The sequence below is a fragment of the Heptranchias perlo genome, chromosome 41 (genome assembly GCF_035084215.1).
Source record: "Heptranchias perlo isolate sHepPer1 chromosome 41, sHepPer1.hap1, whole genome shotgun sequence".
NCBI lineage: Eukaryota > Metazoa > Chordata > Chondrichthyes > Hexanchiformes > Hexanchidae > Heptranchias > Heptranchias perlo.
In genome coordinates, this window is record NC_090365.1 from 7,966,452 (window position 1) to 7,985,344 (window position 18,893).

Below are 18,893 nucleotides of genomic sequence, written 5' to 3' on the forward strand. Positions count from 1 at the left end.
AGCCTCTACCCGCAGCTTGCAGCACTTGGCCTCCTGTCAGTCCAGTGTCTGGTGGCCCTCCTTCCTGCAGTTCCTGCCGATCACCGCCGTGCAGGAGGCCGCCTCATGCCTGGGTTTGCCACAGGATTGACGCGCTCTGGGCTGCCCCTGGTACACCACGTCCCCACGACTCGTCCCAATGGTGAAGCTTGACTGGAGGTGAGCAATGTTTCCCTCACCATCCACCCTCAGCGTCGCCTTGGTGCTACTCTTGCTGGTCCAGATCCTGAACATCCACGATGTCGATGCTCCGAACCGCTCCATCCACATATCTCTTGAGGAACATCAGCACATCCGTGACTGGCACGTGCGGGTTGAATGTGTGGACCGTCAGCGTCCGTTCCTTCTCCTCGCGACAGCGTGAAGAGCGGCTCCGCGATGCGTCGCGACAACGGCGCTTCCTTCCCCTTCTCCTTGAAGGCCTGGAGCATCTTTAGGCATCCGGCGCTATCCCTGAACGTCACATCAAAGTATCCGCTCCTCGGGAAGCCCTGCAGGCAGAAGATGTCCGCGGCCTTGAATCCACCAGCTTCGAGGAGAACCTTCTTCACAAAGATGTTTCGTTGCCACGGCGAGGGTCCTTCGCCCGTCCTTGCGGTCAGCCTGATGGTGTTTCGCACTCCGTGCCCAGGAAGCTCTGGTCACCATGTCCACTGCAAAAAAATTAGTTTTCACCCTACTGGAAAAAGGTGTTAGACCGGTCTCCGGCCAGCATTAGGCTCCACCTCGATGTCAGCATAGCTCAAATTGGTTATAGCTGATTCTACTTGCTCGTCCAGGGAGAACCTCCTTGATCAAGGTCTCTTCCCCTGCCAGGTAAGTATCATACTTCCAGATCACAAGATAATTACAGATGAGGCAAGCCATTCAATCAGCCAAAGTACAAGACCTACATATCTCATCGAAACGTTTAAAATTCTGACAGGGCCAGGCAGACTGGATGCAGGGAGGATGTTTCCCCTGGCTGGGGGGGGTCTAGAACAGTCTCAGGATACGGGGTAGGACATTTAGGACTGAGATGAGGAGAAATTTCTTCACTCAGAGGTTGGTGAACCTCTGGAATTCTCTGCCACAGAAGGCTGTGGAGGCCAAGTCACTAAATATATTTAAGAAGGAGCTAGATAGATTTCTAGACACAAAAGGCATCAAGGGGTATGGGGAGAGAGCGGGAATATGGTATTGAGATAGAGGATCAGCCATGATTATACTGAATGGCGGAGCAGGCTCGAAGGGCTGAATGGCCTACTCCTGCTCCTATTTTCTAGGTTCCTATTCCTCCATCACTGTATCTGACTCTTAAATAAGTTTGTGTTTTGCCTCCTCTACCCGACCTCCAAGTGTCAATCACTCTTTCTGCGAGGAATGTTCTCTTGACAGTTGACCTGTCACCAGTTTCTGATCACGTCCCCTGTTCTATTACACTGATAGAACATGAAATAGGGCCGCAGATTAACCTAATATATTCCATTTCATAGTTTGTAAACTTCTCCAAGCCCTCCCTTTCAGTCACCCCCTTTCAAGAAAGAACTTGATTTTTATTTATGCATGATTTATGTCGCACCTTTCATGACCTCAGGACATCCCAGAGCACTTTACAGCCAATCAAGCACTTTTGAAGTGGAGTTATTGTTGTAATGTGGTGAGACGCAGCAGCCAATTTACGCACAGCAAGATCCCACAAACAGCAATGAGATAAACGACCAGACAATTTGTTTTTTTTTTAGTGACATTAGTTGCGGGATAAATATTGGCCAGGACACCAAGGAGAGCTCCGCTGCTCTTCTTTAAATAGCGGCCATGAGATCATTTACGTCCACCTGAGAGGGCAGACGGGGCCTCGGTTTAACGTCTCACCTGAAAGACGGCACCTCCGACAGTGCAGCGCTCCCTCAGTACTGCGCTCAGACTGTCAGCATAGATTATGTATAATAATATAAAATGAAAGTGTTGTATAAAATAAGGAATGAAAATATGACTTTAAAATGGAGACTGAATTCGGTCTGCATGCTCTGATCCAATTATCTCCCTCTACCCCCACTTCACCTGAAGATTACAGTTGGTTTCCGCTGTCTGTGCTGATCAGGAGATCAACTAGTGTCAAACCAAAAGGGAACATTAGAACATATAAGAACATAAGAGATAGGAGCAGGAGTAGGCCATTTGGCCCTTCGAGCCTGCTCTGCCATTCAATGAGATCATGGCTGATCTGATTTTTACCTCAACTCCACTTTCCTGCCTGTTCCCCATATCCTTTGACTCCCTTGCTGATCAAAAATTTGTCTAACTCAGCCTTGAATATATTCAATGACTCAGCCTCCAACACTCTTTGGGGCAAAGAATTCTGAAGGTTCACAGCCCTCTGAGAGAAGTTGTTTCTCCTCATCTCCATCTTAAATGGGCGACCCCTTATTCTGAGACTATGTCCCCTAGTTTTAGATTCCCCCATGAGGGGAAACATCCTCTCAGCATTTACCCTGTCAAACCCCCTCAGAATCTTGTATGTTTCAATAAGATCTCCTCTCATTCTTCTAAGCTCCAGTGAGTATAGGCCCAACCTGCTCAATCTTTCCTCATAAGAAAACCCTTCCATACCCGGAATCAACCTAGTGAACCTTCTCTGAGCTGCCTCCAATGCAAGTATATCCTTCTTAAATAAGGGGACCAAAACTGTACACATTACTCCAGGTGTGGTCTCACTAGCACCCTGTACAGTTGTAGCAAGACTTCCCTGCTTTTACACTCCATCCCCCTTGAAATAAAGGCCAATATACCATTTCCCTTCCCAATTACCTGCTGCACCTGTGTGCTAACTTTTTGTGTTTCATGTAGGAGGCCGCCCAAATCCCTCTGTACCGCAGCATTCTGTTGTCTTTCTCCATTTATATAATATTTTGCTTTTTTATTCTTCCTACCAAAGTGGATGACTTCACATTTTCCCACATTATACTTCATCTGCCAAATTTTTGCTCACTTGCTTAACCTGTCAATATCCCTTTGCAGACACTTTGTGTCCTCCTCAAAACTTACTTTTCCACCTATATTTGTAAGATCAGCAAATTTGGCCACAGTACACTCGCTTCCTTCATCCAAGTCATTGATATAGATTGTAAATAGTTGAGGCCGCAGCACTGATCCCTGCGGCACCCCACTAGTTACAGATTGCCATCCTGAAAATGACCCCTTTATCCCAACTCTCTGTTATCTGTTAGCATGGATACGGGTTTGGCTAACCAATATATTACCCCCAACACCATGAGCTCTTACCTTGTGCAGTAACATTTTATGTGGCACCTTATTGAAAACTGGTTAAGATTTTTAGTGTCGACCCGTTTGCCACCTTTAATACAGCAATGCTGTCTCTGCTCTTTGGCACAAGTCAATGCCTCTTGCACACAACTCATCTCATGCTGGAGATTTGTCCATTGATAGCTCAGGCTAGGAGAAGTCGGCCGAAATCAATACCAACCCTCGGCTGCTTGTCTCAGACGAGCAGTGATGAGCAGAGATGAGTGCTGATTTATTGTTCGTTGTCTTGGGTACGAGAGCCTGCAGCTCTACTAATATCCAGCAACCTTATCTGGATTTTTTTTTTGTTGTCGTGTTTTAGAAAAGAAAGTAAACACATTTTAATTGGACACTGGTGTAGTTGGGACAAGCTGTAGGTTTCCTTAGCCGTGTGACTGCAGTTTCTCAGGGTATGAGAACTTTATGTAATCTTTTTAAGCAGGAATAATAATGCAGTCTAGGGGGGATTGATGGCCGGCCTCCCTTTGGTTTGTGGTCGGTGGCAGGCTCACTGCTCCATATGGCTCTGAGCCTCCTGTCGCATGCATTCATGCAGCCCCTTCACATCCTCAGGACGACCTAAAGTGCTTCGTTGCCAATGAATTACTTTTGATGCGTAGTCACTGTTTTTGTAGGCAAATGCAGCAGCCAATTTGCACACAGCAAGGTCTTTTTTTGGGTGTTTGGATGAGGGAGGAATATTGGCCCGGACACCAAGAGAACTCTCCTCCTCCTCTTGGAATAGTACCATGAAATTTTTCGCATCCCCCTGAGAGGGCCTCGGTTTAACATTTCATCCAAAAGACGGCACCTCCGACAATGCAGCACCCACTCCGTACCGCCTGGATTATGTACTTGCACCCACAACCTTCTAACTCAGAGGAGAGAGTGCCACCACGGGGCCCAGGCTCCAGGAAAGCAAAGGAATGGTATTAGAAGCCTGATTATCCAAACTCCTACCCGGGGTGAGAGGACCCATTAAATTAGAAATACTTCATAGAAATATTGGGCCTGTTGTATTTTTCCTCCTTCCTGTGAGGGAGTGTTCAGCCTCCAGTTAGCAGCAGGATTGAAATGAGGAGATCACTGAGCACAGACTCTGTGCAGTATTCCTGAGTAGCTCTTGAGCAGCAAGGTAGTTGGGATAGTGACCCTTAAAAAACAAGTTCTAGCTGGTGCTGATGTGCGGTGTGTAGAACGCTGGATTAGAGTAAGCCTGCGAATACACTCTCAGCGAGCCGGTACTCTATGGCTATTGCTATTGATCACTAACCTTGATTCCTTTTTTCTAGCCGTGTGTAAACAGGGCTGCCATGGGAGGCGTGGCTACTGTGAGGTACCCGGACAATGCAAGTAAGGAGGTTTTTCCAATTTTGATCTTTTTTGCCACTATTCCCTCCCTTGACAAAGCTAAGAGTCACAAACAGGTCTCTGGTTTGCTCTGCTGAAGGTGCTGAGCTGTGCTGGCTTCCAGTGCCTCAACCTGAGTATTCATTCTTCACCTACACCTTTAAATTACATCATATTTATAGCACAGAAACAGGCCATTCGGCCCAATTGGTCTATGCCGGCCTTTATGCTCCACACAAGTCTCCTCCCACCCTACTTCATCTCATCCTATCAGGATACGCTGCTATACCTTTCTCCCTTGTGTACTTATCTAGCTTCTCCTTAAATGCATCTATGCTATTCGCCTCAACTACTCCTTATGGTAGCACATTCCACATTCTAACCATTCTCTGAGTAAAGAGGCTTCTCCTGAATTCCTTATTGGATTTATTAGTGACGATCGTATATTTATGGCCCCTAGTTTTGGACTCCAAGTGAAAACATTTTCTCTACGTTTACCCTATCAAAACCCTTCATAATTTTAAAGACCTCTATCCAGTAAACCCTCAGTCTTCTCTTTTCTAGAGGAGAGCCCCAGCTTGTTTAGTCTATCCTGATAGTTATAATCTCTCAATTCTGGTATCATTCTTGGAAATCTTCTTTGCACCTTCTCCAGTGCCTCTATATCCTTTTTGTAATATGGAGACCAGAACTGTGCACAGTACTCCAAGTGGGGTCTAACCAAGGTTCGATACAAGTTTAACATGACTTCTATGCTCTTCAATTACATCCCTCTAGAAATGAAAGCCAGTACTCGGTTTGCTTTTTTATGGACTTGTTAACCTGCGTTGCTACTTTTAATGATTTGTGAATCTGTACCCCTAAATCCTTTGCTCCTCTACCCCATTTAGACTCTTATTTTCCAAGGAGTATGTGGCCTTCTTATTCCTCCTACCAAAATCCACCATTTCACACTTACACTTAGCTATGTTGAAATTCATTTGCCAATTACACGCCCATTCTACACGTTTATTAATGTTGTTTTGTATTTTGTCACAGTCTTCCTCAGTATTAACTATACTGTAATAAATTGGATAGCCAGGTGGTGAAGGATAGAATACTAGAGCCTGGTCTTCAGTTGCTTCCAAGCCTTTATTCTCAGAGATCCACATTACCCACTCCACACCCTAGATAAGCTCTCATATAAATGGATACGAGAGAGCCCCCAATTGACGCGCACCATCTGAATACATTTAACACTAATTGATATAAATCACATGGATACAATTAACATATACCCCCCAAATCTTCCGCAAATTTTGAAATTGTACTTCTGATTCCCGAGTCCAAATTATTTATGTAAATGGTGAACAACAGTGGTCCCAGCACCGATCCCTGTGGAACAACACTTCCCACCTTTGGCCAGCCTGAGTAACTAACCTTAACCCCTAACCTCTGTTTTCTGTTTTGTAGCCAGCTTGCTATCCACTATATTACTTGTCCCCTGACTCCACGTGCTCCGATCTTAGTCATGAGTCTACAATGCGGTACTTTATCGAAGGCCATTTGAAAATCCAAGTATATTACACGACCCTTATCCACTCTTTCTTTTACTTCTTCAAAGAATTCAATAAGGTTGGTCAAGCACGACTATCCCTTTTGAAATCTGTGCTGACTATTCTTTATTATAGTTTTGGTTTCCAGATGTTTTTCTATTACACCTTTGAGTAAAGATTCCATTATCTTTCCTACCACCAACATTAGGCCAACTGATTTAAAGTTCCCTGGATTTGTTCTATTTCCCTTTTTGAATATAGGAATAATGTTATCTGTCCACCAGTCCTCTGGCACTATTCCCTTTTCTAATGAATTTTTATACATATGTAATAGTGCCTCTGCTATCTTTTCCCTTGCTTCTTTTAATATGCACGGATGCAATCCATCCGGACCAGGGTTTAATCCTGTCTAAGTTTGACTAATTTATCCATTGTCTTCTCCTCCCCCCCCCCTCCCATCTCAACTTTCTATCTTAAATGTCTTGATATCTTTTTTTGACCTCTATCCTATAAGTCTCCCTGGTAAATACTGAGGCAAAGTAATTATTCAATATTTCTGCCACTTCGCTGTCATTACCTGTGAGTTTATCTTGCACATCCCCAAGTGGCCCTATCTCTATCCTGATTTTCCTTTTTGATATTTGTGTCTGTAGAATACTTTAATGTTTCTTTTGATATTCCTTGATAATTTAATTTTTTAGTTCCTCTTTGCCTTCCTAATTGTGTTTTTGACTTCTTTCCTAACCTCTTTGTATTCCCTTTTGTCATCCTCTCCTTTATTGTCTATGTACTTAGAGTATGCCTTTTTCTTTAGTTTCAACTTTGCCCTTATCTCTTTATTCATCCACGGTGTTTGATTATTGGCTAGTTTGCATTTGTTTTTTAGCGCAATATATTTCTCCTGAACTATATTGATCACCTTTCTAAATATTTCCCACTGGTGTTCCATCTCTTTGTCAATATTTTTTCCAGTTTATCATTTCTAGTTCCATTCTCATTCCCTCAAAATTATTTTTTTTCCAATCTATTACTTTCTTTCTTGTGTCTTTTTCGATCATTATCTAAACCTTATTATGTTGTGATCGCCATTGCCTAGATGTTCCCCTACGATCAATTCTCTTATCTGCTCTGGTTTATTTCCCATTACTAAATCTAGCAGTGATTCCTCTCTTGTTGAGCTTCTTACGTACTGGGTAAGAAAGGGGTCATATACATACTGTTTTAAAAACTCCATTTCCCTAGCTCTTGCCAGTTTATTTGGGGGTAGTTGAAATTTCTCATGATTATTATTCTATGCCTTTTACACATTTCATAGACCTGCCTACAGATTTCACCCTCTATTTCCCTTCCACTATTAGGTGTGACCCAGCACCTTCAGGAGTTGGAAGAAGGGTTGGGGGCGGTGGTTAAAGGCATGATCATGGATTTACATATTTAAAGTAAGAGCTATGGCACAGAGAGGGTTTTAGGGAGAGAATTCCAGAGTGTGGGAGAGTGGTAGCTGAATACTGTGCCACCAATGGCGGTACAGGGCAGGGGCAAGCACAGGAAGCATGTGAGTGCAGAGGTAGGTTTGGAAGTTGCAGAGGTCGGGGGAAGTGAAACCATGAAGGGATTTCTAAGGGAAGACTCGGAACTTGAAATTGATGAGCTGAGTGACAGGAAGCCAACGAGTACAGAGGTGACGGTGAACACGATTTAGTACGGGTTAGGGCACTGACGGTGGAGCTCTGGATGCCTTTCCCTTTCCCCCGCTCTCCTTTCCCCCGCTCTCCTTTCCCCCGCTCTCCTTTCCCCCGCTCGCCTTTCCCCCGCTCTCCTTTCCCCCACTCTCCTTTCCCCCGCTCGCCTTTCCCCCGCTCTCCTTTCCCCCGCTCTCCTTTCCCCCGCTCTCCTTTCCCCCAGTCTCCTTTCCCCCGCTCTCCTTTCCCCCGCTCTCCTTTCCCCCAGTCTCCTTTCCCCCGCTCTCCTTTCTCTTTCTCTTTTTCTCTCTCCTGGGGACCTGTGGAATGTTTTCATTTTTTTTTTCATTTCTTCCTATCAGCGAGATCTGTGGTCTGGACAGGAATTGCTGTTCGGAGGGGAGAAAGGGAAGCATAATGGAGCCAAGCCATAGGTTAGAGTGTGAAACTGGAGACGATGGGGACAATGATGCCAGCAATGGTGTTGTTTCTGGACCGAAGCCAAGTCTCCATCCACTCTGAGAGGAAATGGGTTTGGAACTGAATTGCCAGAGATTTCCTCTCTGTTGTAGTGGTCGCCCCTGGTGGGATAAGACCCTCAATAATTCACTGGTTTCAGTTCCTCCAGCCCCCTGCATTGTTTGGACAGCCCTAGTTAGAGATACTGCAGCCCAGTCGTATTGCAATGTGAGTCACATCCGCCACACATTTCACAGGCCCCTGGACGCCTGTTTATCCTTCGTTATTTTATTCTGTATTCAACCAGTTTTTAAATTTTTCTTTTCTTTTCAATCTATTTCTTGCAAACCGACCGACAGATCTTCTTGTATTTGTCAGTGCACAGTCCAATGCCGGGATTGCAGTGAGACGTGCCCTTGTGTAGCTCACTTTATGTCAGGACGATTAAAATAATTCCCAGTTTTTCTGGTTCCTCCGTCTCCCCGAATTGTTCACCAGACACTGTTCGCACCCTGTAAATTTTCCCCTTTCCTCCTAAAGGCACTGACTCATGCCAGGGGACAGTTCCGGGAATTGCACAAGTGGTCATTATTCACGTGTCAGGAGGATATTCAATCGTGGAAGGCATCAGAGCTGAGGCCATCCTGATCGCCCCTGAACTCCACACATACGAATGACAGAATTTACAGCACAGAACCAGGCCATTCGGCCCAACTGGACTATGCCGGCATTTATGCTCCACACGAGCCTCCTCCCACCCTACTTCATCTAACCCTATCAGCATAACCTTCTATTCCTTTCTCCTTCATGTGTTTATCTAGCTTCCTCTTAAATGCATCTCTGCTTTTCACCTCAACAACTCCTTGTGGGAGCGAGTTCTATATTCTCACCACTCTCTGGGTAAAGAAGTTTCTCCTGAATTCCCTATTGGATTTATTGGTGACTATCTTATATTTATGGCCCCCTAGTTTTGGACTCCCCCACAAGTGGAAACATGTACGTCTACCCTATCCAACCCTTTCACGATGTTAAAGATTTCTATCAGGTCACCCCTCAGCTCCCTCTTTTCTAGAGAAAAGAGCCCCAGCCTGTTCAATCTATCTTGATAAGTTTATCCTCTCAGTTCTGGTATCATCCTTTTGAATCTTTATTTCACTTCTCCACTGCCTCTATATCCTTTTTGTAATATGGAGACCAGAACAGTGCACAGCACTCCCAAGTGTGGTCTAACCAAGGTTCGGTACAAGTTTAACATAACTTCTCAGCTTTTCAATTCTATCCCTCTAGAAATTAACCCCAGTGTTTTGTTTGCTGCTTTTTATGGCCTTATTAACCTGCGTCGTTACTTTTAGTGATTTGTGTAGGAACAGGGAGAGGTCAATCAGCCCCTCGAGCCTATTCCACCATTCCATTAGACCACAGCTGATCTGTACCTCAGCTCCATTTACCGGCCTTTTCTCCATATTTTAAAATCATGCCAGTTTCCGTGCTGACGTGGAAACTGATTGGCTGCTTCAGTGCTGTCAATTCTGAGAATACCCATGTGTGCCCCAATCTGTGCTGGATTCCCAGCATTGAGCAGCTCTGGAGCAATTCTCAGATTGGGTTAAAGTTCACAAGATAATTACCGATGAAGAAAACCATTCCTAATTCATCCATCCTTGAATTTAGTCACCCCACCACACCCCACCCAGGAGCACTGCAGGCAATTCTATTGCCTCCCACTGCTGCCTGGCACAGGCCAGGGTTAGAGCCTGGGACTGCCCATGTCTGATTGTCTGAGAGCCACAATAGAACCAGCTTGCCAACCAGTTACACAAAGAAAATCGATCTTTTATTAAAGTGTTTCTTTCTCTCTGCATCTGTCTCTCTTGCGCTCTCTCTGTCTGTCTCTGTCTCTCTCTCTCGCTGTGTCTCTCTGTCTCTGTATGTTTGTCTGTCTGTCTCTCTCTGTCTGTCTCTCTCTCTGTATCCGTGTCTGTCTGTCTCTCTGTGTCTCTCTCTGTATATGTGTCTGTCTGTCTCTCTCTCTCTCTCTCTGTCTGTCTCTCTCTCTGTATGTGTGTCTCTCTCTCTCTCTCTCTCTCTGTATGTGTCTGTATCTCTCTGTATGTGTCTGTGTCCCTCTGTATGTGTCTGTGTCCCTCTGTCTGTCTGTCTGTCTGTCTCATCTGTCTGTCTGTCTCTCTCGTCTGTCTGTCTCTCTCTCTCATCTGTCTGTCTGTGTGTGTCTCTCTCTCTCTCTCTTTCTGTTTTCTGGGAGGTCAGGCAGAAGCCCTGCTCCCATGTTTCAGGCAACACTGGGTACTAAGAACTACAAATGAAGGAGTGCACAGTGAGCTGATTCCATTGGCACTCTTGCCCCTCTCACTCACACCCGCTACTGATCAGTGTTTTGCTGTAAAGTTGGGAGGGAGTTGGTTTGGTGGATTTATATGGAAGGGCCAAGAACCACAATGTAGGAGACCACTCACATTGCCGAGTTAGTGAAGATGAGGTAATTCAGTAAGTAAGGTGCCAAGTTTGGGTTTTTAAAAGTGTGTGTTTATCGGAGGAAGGGAAGATGTGGGTGGGGTGAGGACTTCCACAGTGTTGTGGTCCTGAGGGAAGGAATGAATTTGAGTAAAAGATTGAAAGGCTTGATCCTAACACAGTGGGAAATGTGTGAGGAAAGTTCAGAGACACGCACACGGCCACATCAACCCTTCAGGCACTAAGAGTGACAGGAACCGCCCTATGGTCCCTGAAACTGAGTTGGCACTGCCCCCAAACTCATTTCACATGGAACCCTTACATCCCAGTGATCAGTGTGGGATTTGAAGCCAGATTCCTGAGGTGAAAGGTCAGCGTCCGACCCACCCAGTCCCCGCTCCAGTTAGTACAATATCCGACTGCTTCAGCGAGACAATTTATAAGAAGTTGTTTTCTTTAATTACGCTTATTTTTGGCCTGTGGGCTATCCTGTTGAGTGGAGTTTGCACTCTGCTTCTTACATGTAGTTCCTCTTTCCTCTTGCAGGTGCCAATACGGCTGGCAGGGGCTACTCTGCGACAAGTGCATTCTGTTCCCAGGCTGTGTCCATGGAACGTGCTCCGAGCCCTGGAAGTGTGACTGCGAGACCAACTGGGGCGGCCTTCTCTGTGACAAAGGTACAACCTCCTGATGTGGGGAGACACGTACGGACCATGGTAGGGGGGGGGGTAGTGGGGAAGAAAATGTGTTTAGCCAGTGACCTGTCCACTGAAGGTCACTGCTTGACTGCACCATTTGGTGTGGTGTGAGCTCCGTAGGCCAACAAGCTCCCAAGTTCCATTTGTGGCCCTGTGCTGAGTTGGTTGATCTCAGCAGGCAGTAACTATGGCGATGAGGTGCCCCAGTAATTCGCAGATACCTGCAGTTGCTGATACTAACAGATAATGGACCGAATGGACTGATTGGAGGATTTACCCACTCAGGCAGCAGTGTCAAGAACAGCTCTTGCAAACCTCCATGCTCATAAAATTCAAGCAGGACAATAAAGAAATACAGCAGCAACTTGCATTTATATAGCGCCTTTAATCTAGGAAACCGTCCCAAGGCACTTCACAGGAGTGTAGGAGATATTAGGAGGGGTGGCAAAAAGCTTGGTCAAAGAGGTGGCTTTTACAGAGGGTGTTAAAGGAGGAGAGGTGGAGAGACACAAAGGTTTAGGGAGGGAATTCCAGAGCCTAGGGGTAAAAAGAACTGAATTGCCTTGGCTTTGAGGCCCATTGCTAGAGCTCAGGGGCTGGGAACAGCCCACTGTAGTTGGGGGACACATGGGGAATTGCCCTGGTATGGGGAAGTGAGAGATTCAGCCAGCCTTCCTCCTCCCGGTCACAATCCAGTGACTCCTGCTGGAAAGGGCTCGTCTGTGGATGTGTGGTGATGCACCCCACAGTCAGATAGCTGGCTGTCTAGGCTCAAATCTGAAGAACGTCCACTTGGGAGAGGTGCTGGCGTCTGTGGACTTGTATCCCAGTGAGAGTTGGCATTTACAGGGGAGACGGGGGGGGGGGGAAAAACTTGGAGGGGGGGAGATGGTGGTGATGGGTGGGAGTGAGACAGGAGAGAACATGTGAAAAGGCAGTGCTTGTGGTATTGAGGATTTAAAAGCTTCTTACTGCTGAGAAACACTCCCTTCCCCCGGTGCTGCCAGCCCTCATTGGATTGAGCACATAAAGAATTGACCCTTTAGTGACTCAAACTCTGCTTCATCTTTGGGGGGGGGGGGGAAAAAATGTCTGTCGTCTTACAGATCAGGTCAGAAAACCTGACCCCTGCAGCTTTGTAAGTGGGTGAATGTGCGCCAGTCGGGCTCGAGCCGTGTCCCACTGTCCGCGGTATTCTGAGGGTAAACTTTTCCAAACTAGAAGCTGGTTCCAGCTTTGATTTTTGCTGCAGACCCTTGCGAGGGTTAAGGGATACATCACCTCATAAACGTAATCAGACATTAGCAGATTGGAGTGAGTCTCGCTAAATGGTTTGCTGGCATGAAGCCATCTGTAGTAAGTAAAAGAAAAATGAGAGAGATGCCAGTGGCATTTGCCTATTGCTGTAAATCCTGCACGGTGCCAGCAATAGAGAACAGGAGAGGGCTGGTGGCTACAGCACTACCAGGAGGGGGGGGGGGGGTGGGGGTGGAGAGCAGGGGGCTTTGGTGCTGGGGGTATGTGGGGAGCTACATGGATGGTAAATGTCATTATTAGGAGGAATCTGTCAACAAGAATGTAAAGACATTTCATATCTGTCCAATTCCCACCCCCCTCCCCCCAGGCTCTTGATTCCTACCCGATTCTGGTCCATTAGTATTGGTCCCCTCTGGTGCTCAAGTGGCCATTTTTTTATCAGCCGTGGCTCAGTGCGTAGCACTCTCTCTCCTCCCTGAGTCAGGAGGTCGTGGGTTCAAGTCCCACTCCAGAGACATGAGCACAAAATCCAGGCTGACACTCCCAGTGTGGTAGTGAGGGAGTGCTGCACTGTCGGAGGTGCCGTCTTTCAGATGAGACGTTATACCGAGGCCCCGTCTGCCCTCTCGGGTGGATGTAAAAGATTCCACGGCACTAATCGAAGAAGAGCTTGGGGGATATCGCAGCTCGGCCAGATCCTGCCCTCTCCTGATGTGTACGCTTTCCAACAGGAGTCACCATAGTGATCGGGAGCCTGAACTCCAGGCCATTTTCCCCCATTCTAGTCCAGGATGCTCAGGCCAATTGTATTACCCGTACAGCTCCCCCAGGCTAAGATCTGTAGCTTAGTACAGACTGAGGGTGAAACCTCCAGCTTCTGGTCTGAATAGCTCTGTACCACACTGGGTGGTACACCTCACTGAACCCTCTGTTCGGGTGGCACCGTACCGTGGTAATCAGGCTTATGCCAACCTCTAATGAGATCACCATACTGTCACTGAGAACTCACCTTTTTCTTATTTGTGCTCTACATAGATCTGAATTACTGCGGGACTCACCAGCCCTGCCGAAATGGGGGGACGTGCGTGAATCCGGAGCCCAACGAGTTCCAGTGCATTTGTGCAGAGGGCTTTGGTGGGCAGAACTGTGATGCTGGTGAGTGTCTGCCTGCGAATGGGCATAGAGAACAGGGCACTGCTCAGGGAGAGGGTGAATCACAGTAAAGAGTAAGCACAATAAACTACTTCTGGGAGCAGCCCCAAGTCGCTTGATATTGGAAAGTTCATTGCTAAATATTCACTAATAAATTGCCCATAGTCAGTTGATGAATAAAAGCTTATGTATTGCAATGGAGTTCAGAAACTTGCTTCACAGCCCCACTTACTGGTCAGAGCGGAGTTACATTGTTTCAGACAACTATTTGCTTACAGGATTCCATTCTAAATGTTTCCATGGGCAATATTGATTTTGATATAAAAGCATGGTCAAAAATCATGACAACATTTGTAATGATCTAGAATGCAGTTGTTATGATCTGGAATGCGCTGCCTGAAAGGGCGGTGGAAGCAGATTCAATAGTAACTTTCAAAAGGGAATTGGATAAATACTTGAAGGGGAAAAATTTACAGGGCGATGGGGAAAGAGCAGGGGATGAGAATAATTGGATAGCTTTCAAAGAGCCGGACAGGCACGATGGGCTGAATGGCCTCCTCCTATGCTGTACCTACTATATGATATCAGTGAGGGGTGTGGGATATATCTGTATTATGGGTGAGGGGTGTGGGGTATATCAGAGTGTTACAGTGAAGGGTGCGGGTATATTGGAGTGTTACAGCGAGGGGTGCGGGGTATATCGGAGTGTTACAGTGAGGGGTGCGGGGTATATCGGAGTGTTACAGTGAGGGGTGCGGGGTATATCGGAGTGTTACAGTGAGGGGTGCGGGGTGTATCGGAGTGTTACAGCGAGGGGTGCGGAGTATATCAGAGTGTTACAGTGAAGGGTGCGGGTATATTGGAGTGTTACCGCGAGGGGTGCGGGGTATATCGGAGTGTTACAGTGAGGGGTGCGGGGTATATCGGAGTGTTACAGTGAGGGGTGCGGGGTATATCGGAGTGTTACAGCGAGGGGTGCGGGGTGTATCGGAGTGTTACAGCGAGGGGTGCGGGGTATATCAGAGTGTTACAGTGAGGGGTGCAGGGTATATCGGAGTGTTACAGTGAGGGGTGCGGGGTATATCGGAGTGTTACAGTGAGGGGTGCGGGGTGTATCGGAGTGTTACAGCGAGGGGTGCGGGGTATATCAGAGTGTTACAGTGAGGGGTGCGGGGTATATCGGAGTGTTACAGTGAGGGGTGCGGGGTGTATCGGAGTGTTACAGCGAGGGGTGCGGGGTATATCAGAGTGTTACAGTGAGGGGTGCAGGGTATATCAGAGTGTTACAGTGAGGGGTGCAGGGTATATCGGAGTGTTACAGCAAGGGGCGCGGGGTATATCAGAGTGTTACAGTGAGGGGTGCGGGGTATATCAGAGTGTTACAGTGAGGGGTGCAGGGTATATCAGAGTGTTACAGTGAGGGGTGCAGGGTATATCAGAGTGTTACAGTGAGGGGTGCAGGGTATATCAGAGTGTTACAGTGAGGGGTGCAGGGTATATCGGAGTGTTACAGCAAGGAGCGCGGGGTATATCGGAGTGTTACAGTGAGGGGTGCAGGGTATATCGGAGTGTTACAGCGAGGGGTGCGGGGTATATCAGAGTGTTACAGTGAGGGGTGCGGGGTATATCAGAGTGTTACAGTGAGGGGTGCAGGGTATATCGGAGTGTTACAGCGAGGGGTGCGAGGTATATTGGAGTGTTACAGTGAGGGGTGCGGGGTATATCAGAGTGTTACAGCAAGGGGCGCGGGGTATATCGGAGTGTTACAGCGAGGGGTGCAGGGTATTAAGAACAGGAAGTGCACAAGTTTGGAGATGGGGGTTTGAAATTGGACAGATATGAAATGTCTTTATATTCTTGCCCACAGGTTCTTCTTCCTAATAATGCCATTTACCATCCATGTCGCTCCCCCTGCGCGACCCCCCAACTTTACAAAAAGCCAGCACAGCTTAACGGGCCGAATGGCCTCCCTTTGTGCTTTAACCATTCTATGATTCTAACTTCCCAATTTGTAAACCTGTGTGCCCTGAGCCCTTTGCCTCAATGACCGAGTTTTAGTTTCGACACTTGCCTCATTCCCTCACCATCTGTAATCATGTAGTTGAGCGGAACGTCTCGTTTTTTTTGTTCCAAACTTTTCAAGGGTTGGGGCGGCCAGTTTTGATGTCTGATTAATGTTGCATTGGGGTTAGGGTCACTCCCACTCCTGCACTGACCGCAGCAGCCACGTGGGGTGACAGCACCGTTGTGACCACGTCCTCCACAGCACAGTTCCATCGGTCCTGGAGCTCCTTTCTGTTTTTTGCTGTTATTGCAATTGTTCTCTGGTGAATCAAATGTTGTGTAGATGGTGGATAGGTCGGTGATGGGGATTGCGGCCTGAAGATTTGTAGGTAGCCTGGGACCTGTTTATGGTGAGTGGTGCACTATTTACAGCCTGTTGCTGTTAGGGGAGTGTTCCGTCCTATATCTCTGGAGTCCTCTGTTTGGCCAAATTACTGTCCTTATGTAATTTTTTTTGCCCTCTGTTCCAGGTACAATTGACTGCCCCACACCGTGTCAAAATGGCGGCATTTGTCAGGTATGATGTAACCATGAGCCAATCACAGGACAGGCCGTGTAATCCATTATCCCTGATGTAAGCCAAATGATTTGGCGCCGTGGAACAGTATTACCCAATCACCATTCAAGAACTGCCTTATTCATACAAAATATTAATAAAAACAGGAATAAGAGCATTTTGGATCACCACCAAACCTGTCCCTCAGCCCACCTATCCACCTCCTCGCCCGGTCCCTCGGCCCCGCCTCCTCGCCCGGTCCCTCGGCCCCGCCTCCTCGCCCGGTCCCTCGGCCCCGCCTCCTCGCCCGGTCCCTCGGCCCCGCCTCCTCGCCCGGTCCCTCGGCCCCGCCTCCTCGCCCGGTCCCGCCTCCTCGCCCGGTCCCTCGGCCCCGCCTCCTCGCCCGGTCCCTCGGCCCCGCCTCCTCGCCCGGTCCCTCGGCCCCACCTTCAGAAATGCACTTGTCCCTTGACCCCATTTATACTGTCTGCTTCAATGACCTTCCGCCCACCCCCCCCCCCCACTTTATTCTCCAACTTGATTACCCTGATGTCCCTTCTCACACTTAACTTGCGAATTTTCCCTGGGATTTGAACCCTTCACCACAGGGAACAATTTGCCTGGATCAACTGCGTCAATTCCCTCGTATTCTTGGAAAGCTCAATTCAGTCACCTTGAAGTCTCTTTTCCCCAGAAGGGAAACAAATCTGACTTAACCTTTCCTCACAACTCAAATTTCTGACACCCAGAATAATAATTACTAACCGTTCATTAATATTGATAAGTGATAGGTATTGTACTTGCATATTGTTAACACTGGAGGGCGCCCGGATGGAAGGAAGCAAACGGCAGCAATTGCACTCCAGGGTCTCCTATTATATCAAAAGAGAATGTTGCAGAATCTGAAAAGCAGCCTTCACATTACCAACTCGCATGTTTATCGGACGTAACAATTGGCGACAAGGATGGGATAAATTTTCCTTTTCCCCTCAGAGGTTGGCCGATACTTATCAGTGCAGCTGCCCAGGAGGCTACACAGGAAATTACTGTGAGACCAAAGAGGAAGGCTGTACCAGTTACCCCTGTCTGAATGGAGCCCGTTGTGTACACGCCATCGATGGGTTTTTTTGTCAGTGCCCTCCGGGATTCTCGGGAGACCGCTGTGAGGTTGGTGTCGTCATTTTCTATTCCTGCATACACCAAGGTAATCGGACTCGCACCCTGTCATCCCCAGTCAAGCTTTTTTACAGCGGGGACCCTTGACTGATTTTTATCTGCTGCCATGCCCAGATCTGAGGCCAACTATAGTCCTGAGATCAGCTAATTCTACACTGACTAGGGATTGAACCTGGCCTGTATCTAACCCTTGGCCTGTCCTGCTGTGCCCGGCTCACTACCACACTGGGTGATGCAGTTTCCAGCTGAGCCATTTGAGGTGTATCTAACTTGATTTTTTTTTAAGTTCCCACTTTTGGATTAATTGACTCCTGCACAAAACCGTTATGATAACTGCCCTCGAGATGCTGCAGCCCTGCGGGATCCTGCACTGCAGTCCTGTCTCCCCAGTACGCATCACAATATACCTGTACATCGTACTGTAAATCTCAGCACTGTGACTCACTAAATGGACCGAAAATCGAATCCGTCAATCGGGTTCTGTGACCTTTGCACTCAAATTCCCCGACAAGCACCCCATCAGGCCAAGCTTCGCGACACGAGCGCTGAATCATGAATCGTCCTCTTCCTCTTCCCCCGCCCCGTGTACATCATGAAATTGTATAAAAACGTAAGAACTGTTTATAGAACAACGTGGGCATTTAATATGATATTAAAAGAAAATACTGCAATAGCTGGAAATCCAATTGAAAAAGTGGGAGTGCACAGCAGAACTGTGACTGAAAAGAGAAAGGCAGATTAGCGTTCTGGTAGTGAGGACAGTAGCTGCTTTCCCAGTAAAATGGCGTTGAAGTACAGAAAGGTGCTTCCCAAAGTAGATTGGACACTTGAGTTCAACTGGCCTTTCAGCAGCAGGTTATTGGAGCCTGATCCTGCCCTCTCCCAACCTCCTTGCACCGACCCTCTCCAGGACTCACCTGGTAATATTTGGGAGCAGGAATCCTTGGCTGATTTTTATCTGATCCCAAAGCTCTGGTGTGCTTAGGCCAAGTGTAGTGCCCGCACAGCAGAGGCCAGCTAATTCAGTGCAGATTGGGAATTGAACCTGGCTTGTATCTAACCCAATAAGCCCTAATCTTGAGTCCTAACACCAGGTTGAACCCTCAGCTATAACACGAGGCCTGGTCCTAAATTCTCACTCGAAGCCCTATAACAGGGAGAAGTGAACACTAAATTCCTGCTCTAAAGGTTTAACCCTGAACCCTGACACTAGGGTTGCCAACTCTGG

At 47.4% G+C, this 18,893-nt stretch overlaps 1 protein-coding gene across 2 annotated transcripts in view; it reads left to right on the forward strand.

The window, feature by feature from the left end:
* LOC137306004 (protein jagged-1b) overlaps window positions 1-18,893 on the forward strand; it is a 50,847-nt gene that overhangs the window by 24,469 nt on the left and 7,485 nt on the right. Inside the window, exons 5-9 of one of the 2 annotated variants that reach the window (XM_067975013.1) lie at window positions 4,617-4,677; window positions 11,369-11,499; window positions 13,813-13,932; window positions 16,464-16,510; window positions 17,483-17,656. In XM_067975013.1, coding sequence (XP_067831114.1) covers window positions 4,617-4,677; window positions 11,369-11,499; window positions 13,813-13,932; window positions 16,464-16,510; window positions 17,483-17,656 — 533 coding nt within the window. The remainder of the gene's footprint in view (window positions 1-4,616; window positions 4,678-11,368; window positions 11,500-13,812; window positions 13,933-16,463; window positions 16,511-17,482; window positions 17,657-18,893) is intronic. The other variant, XR_010958800.1, reaches the window with a different exon arrangement.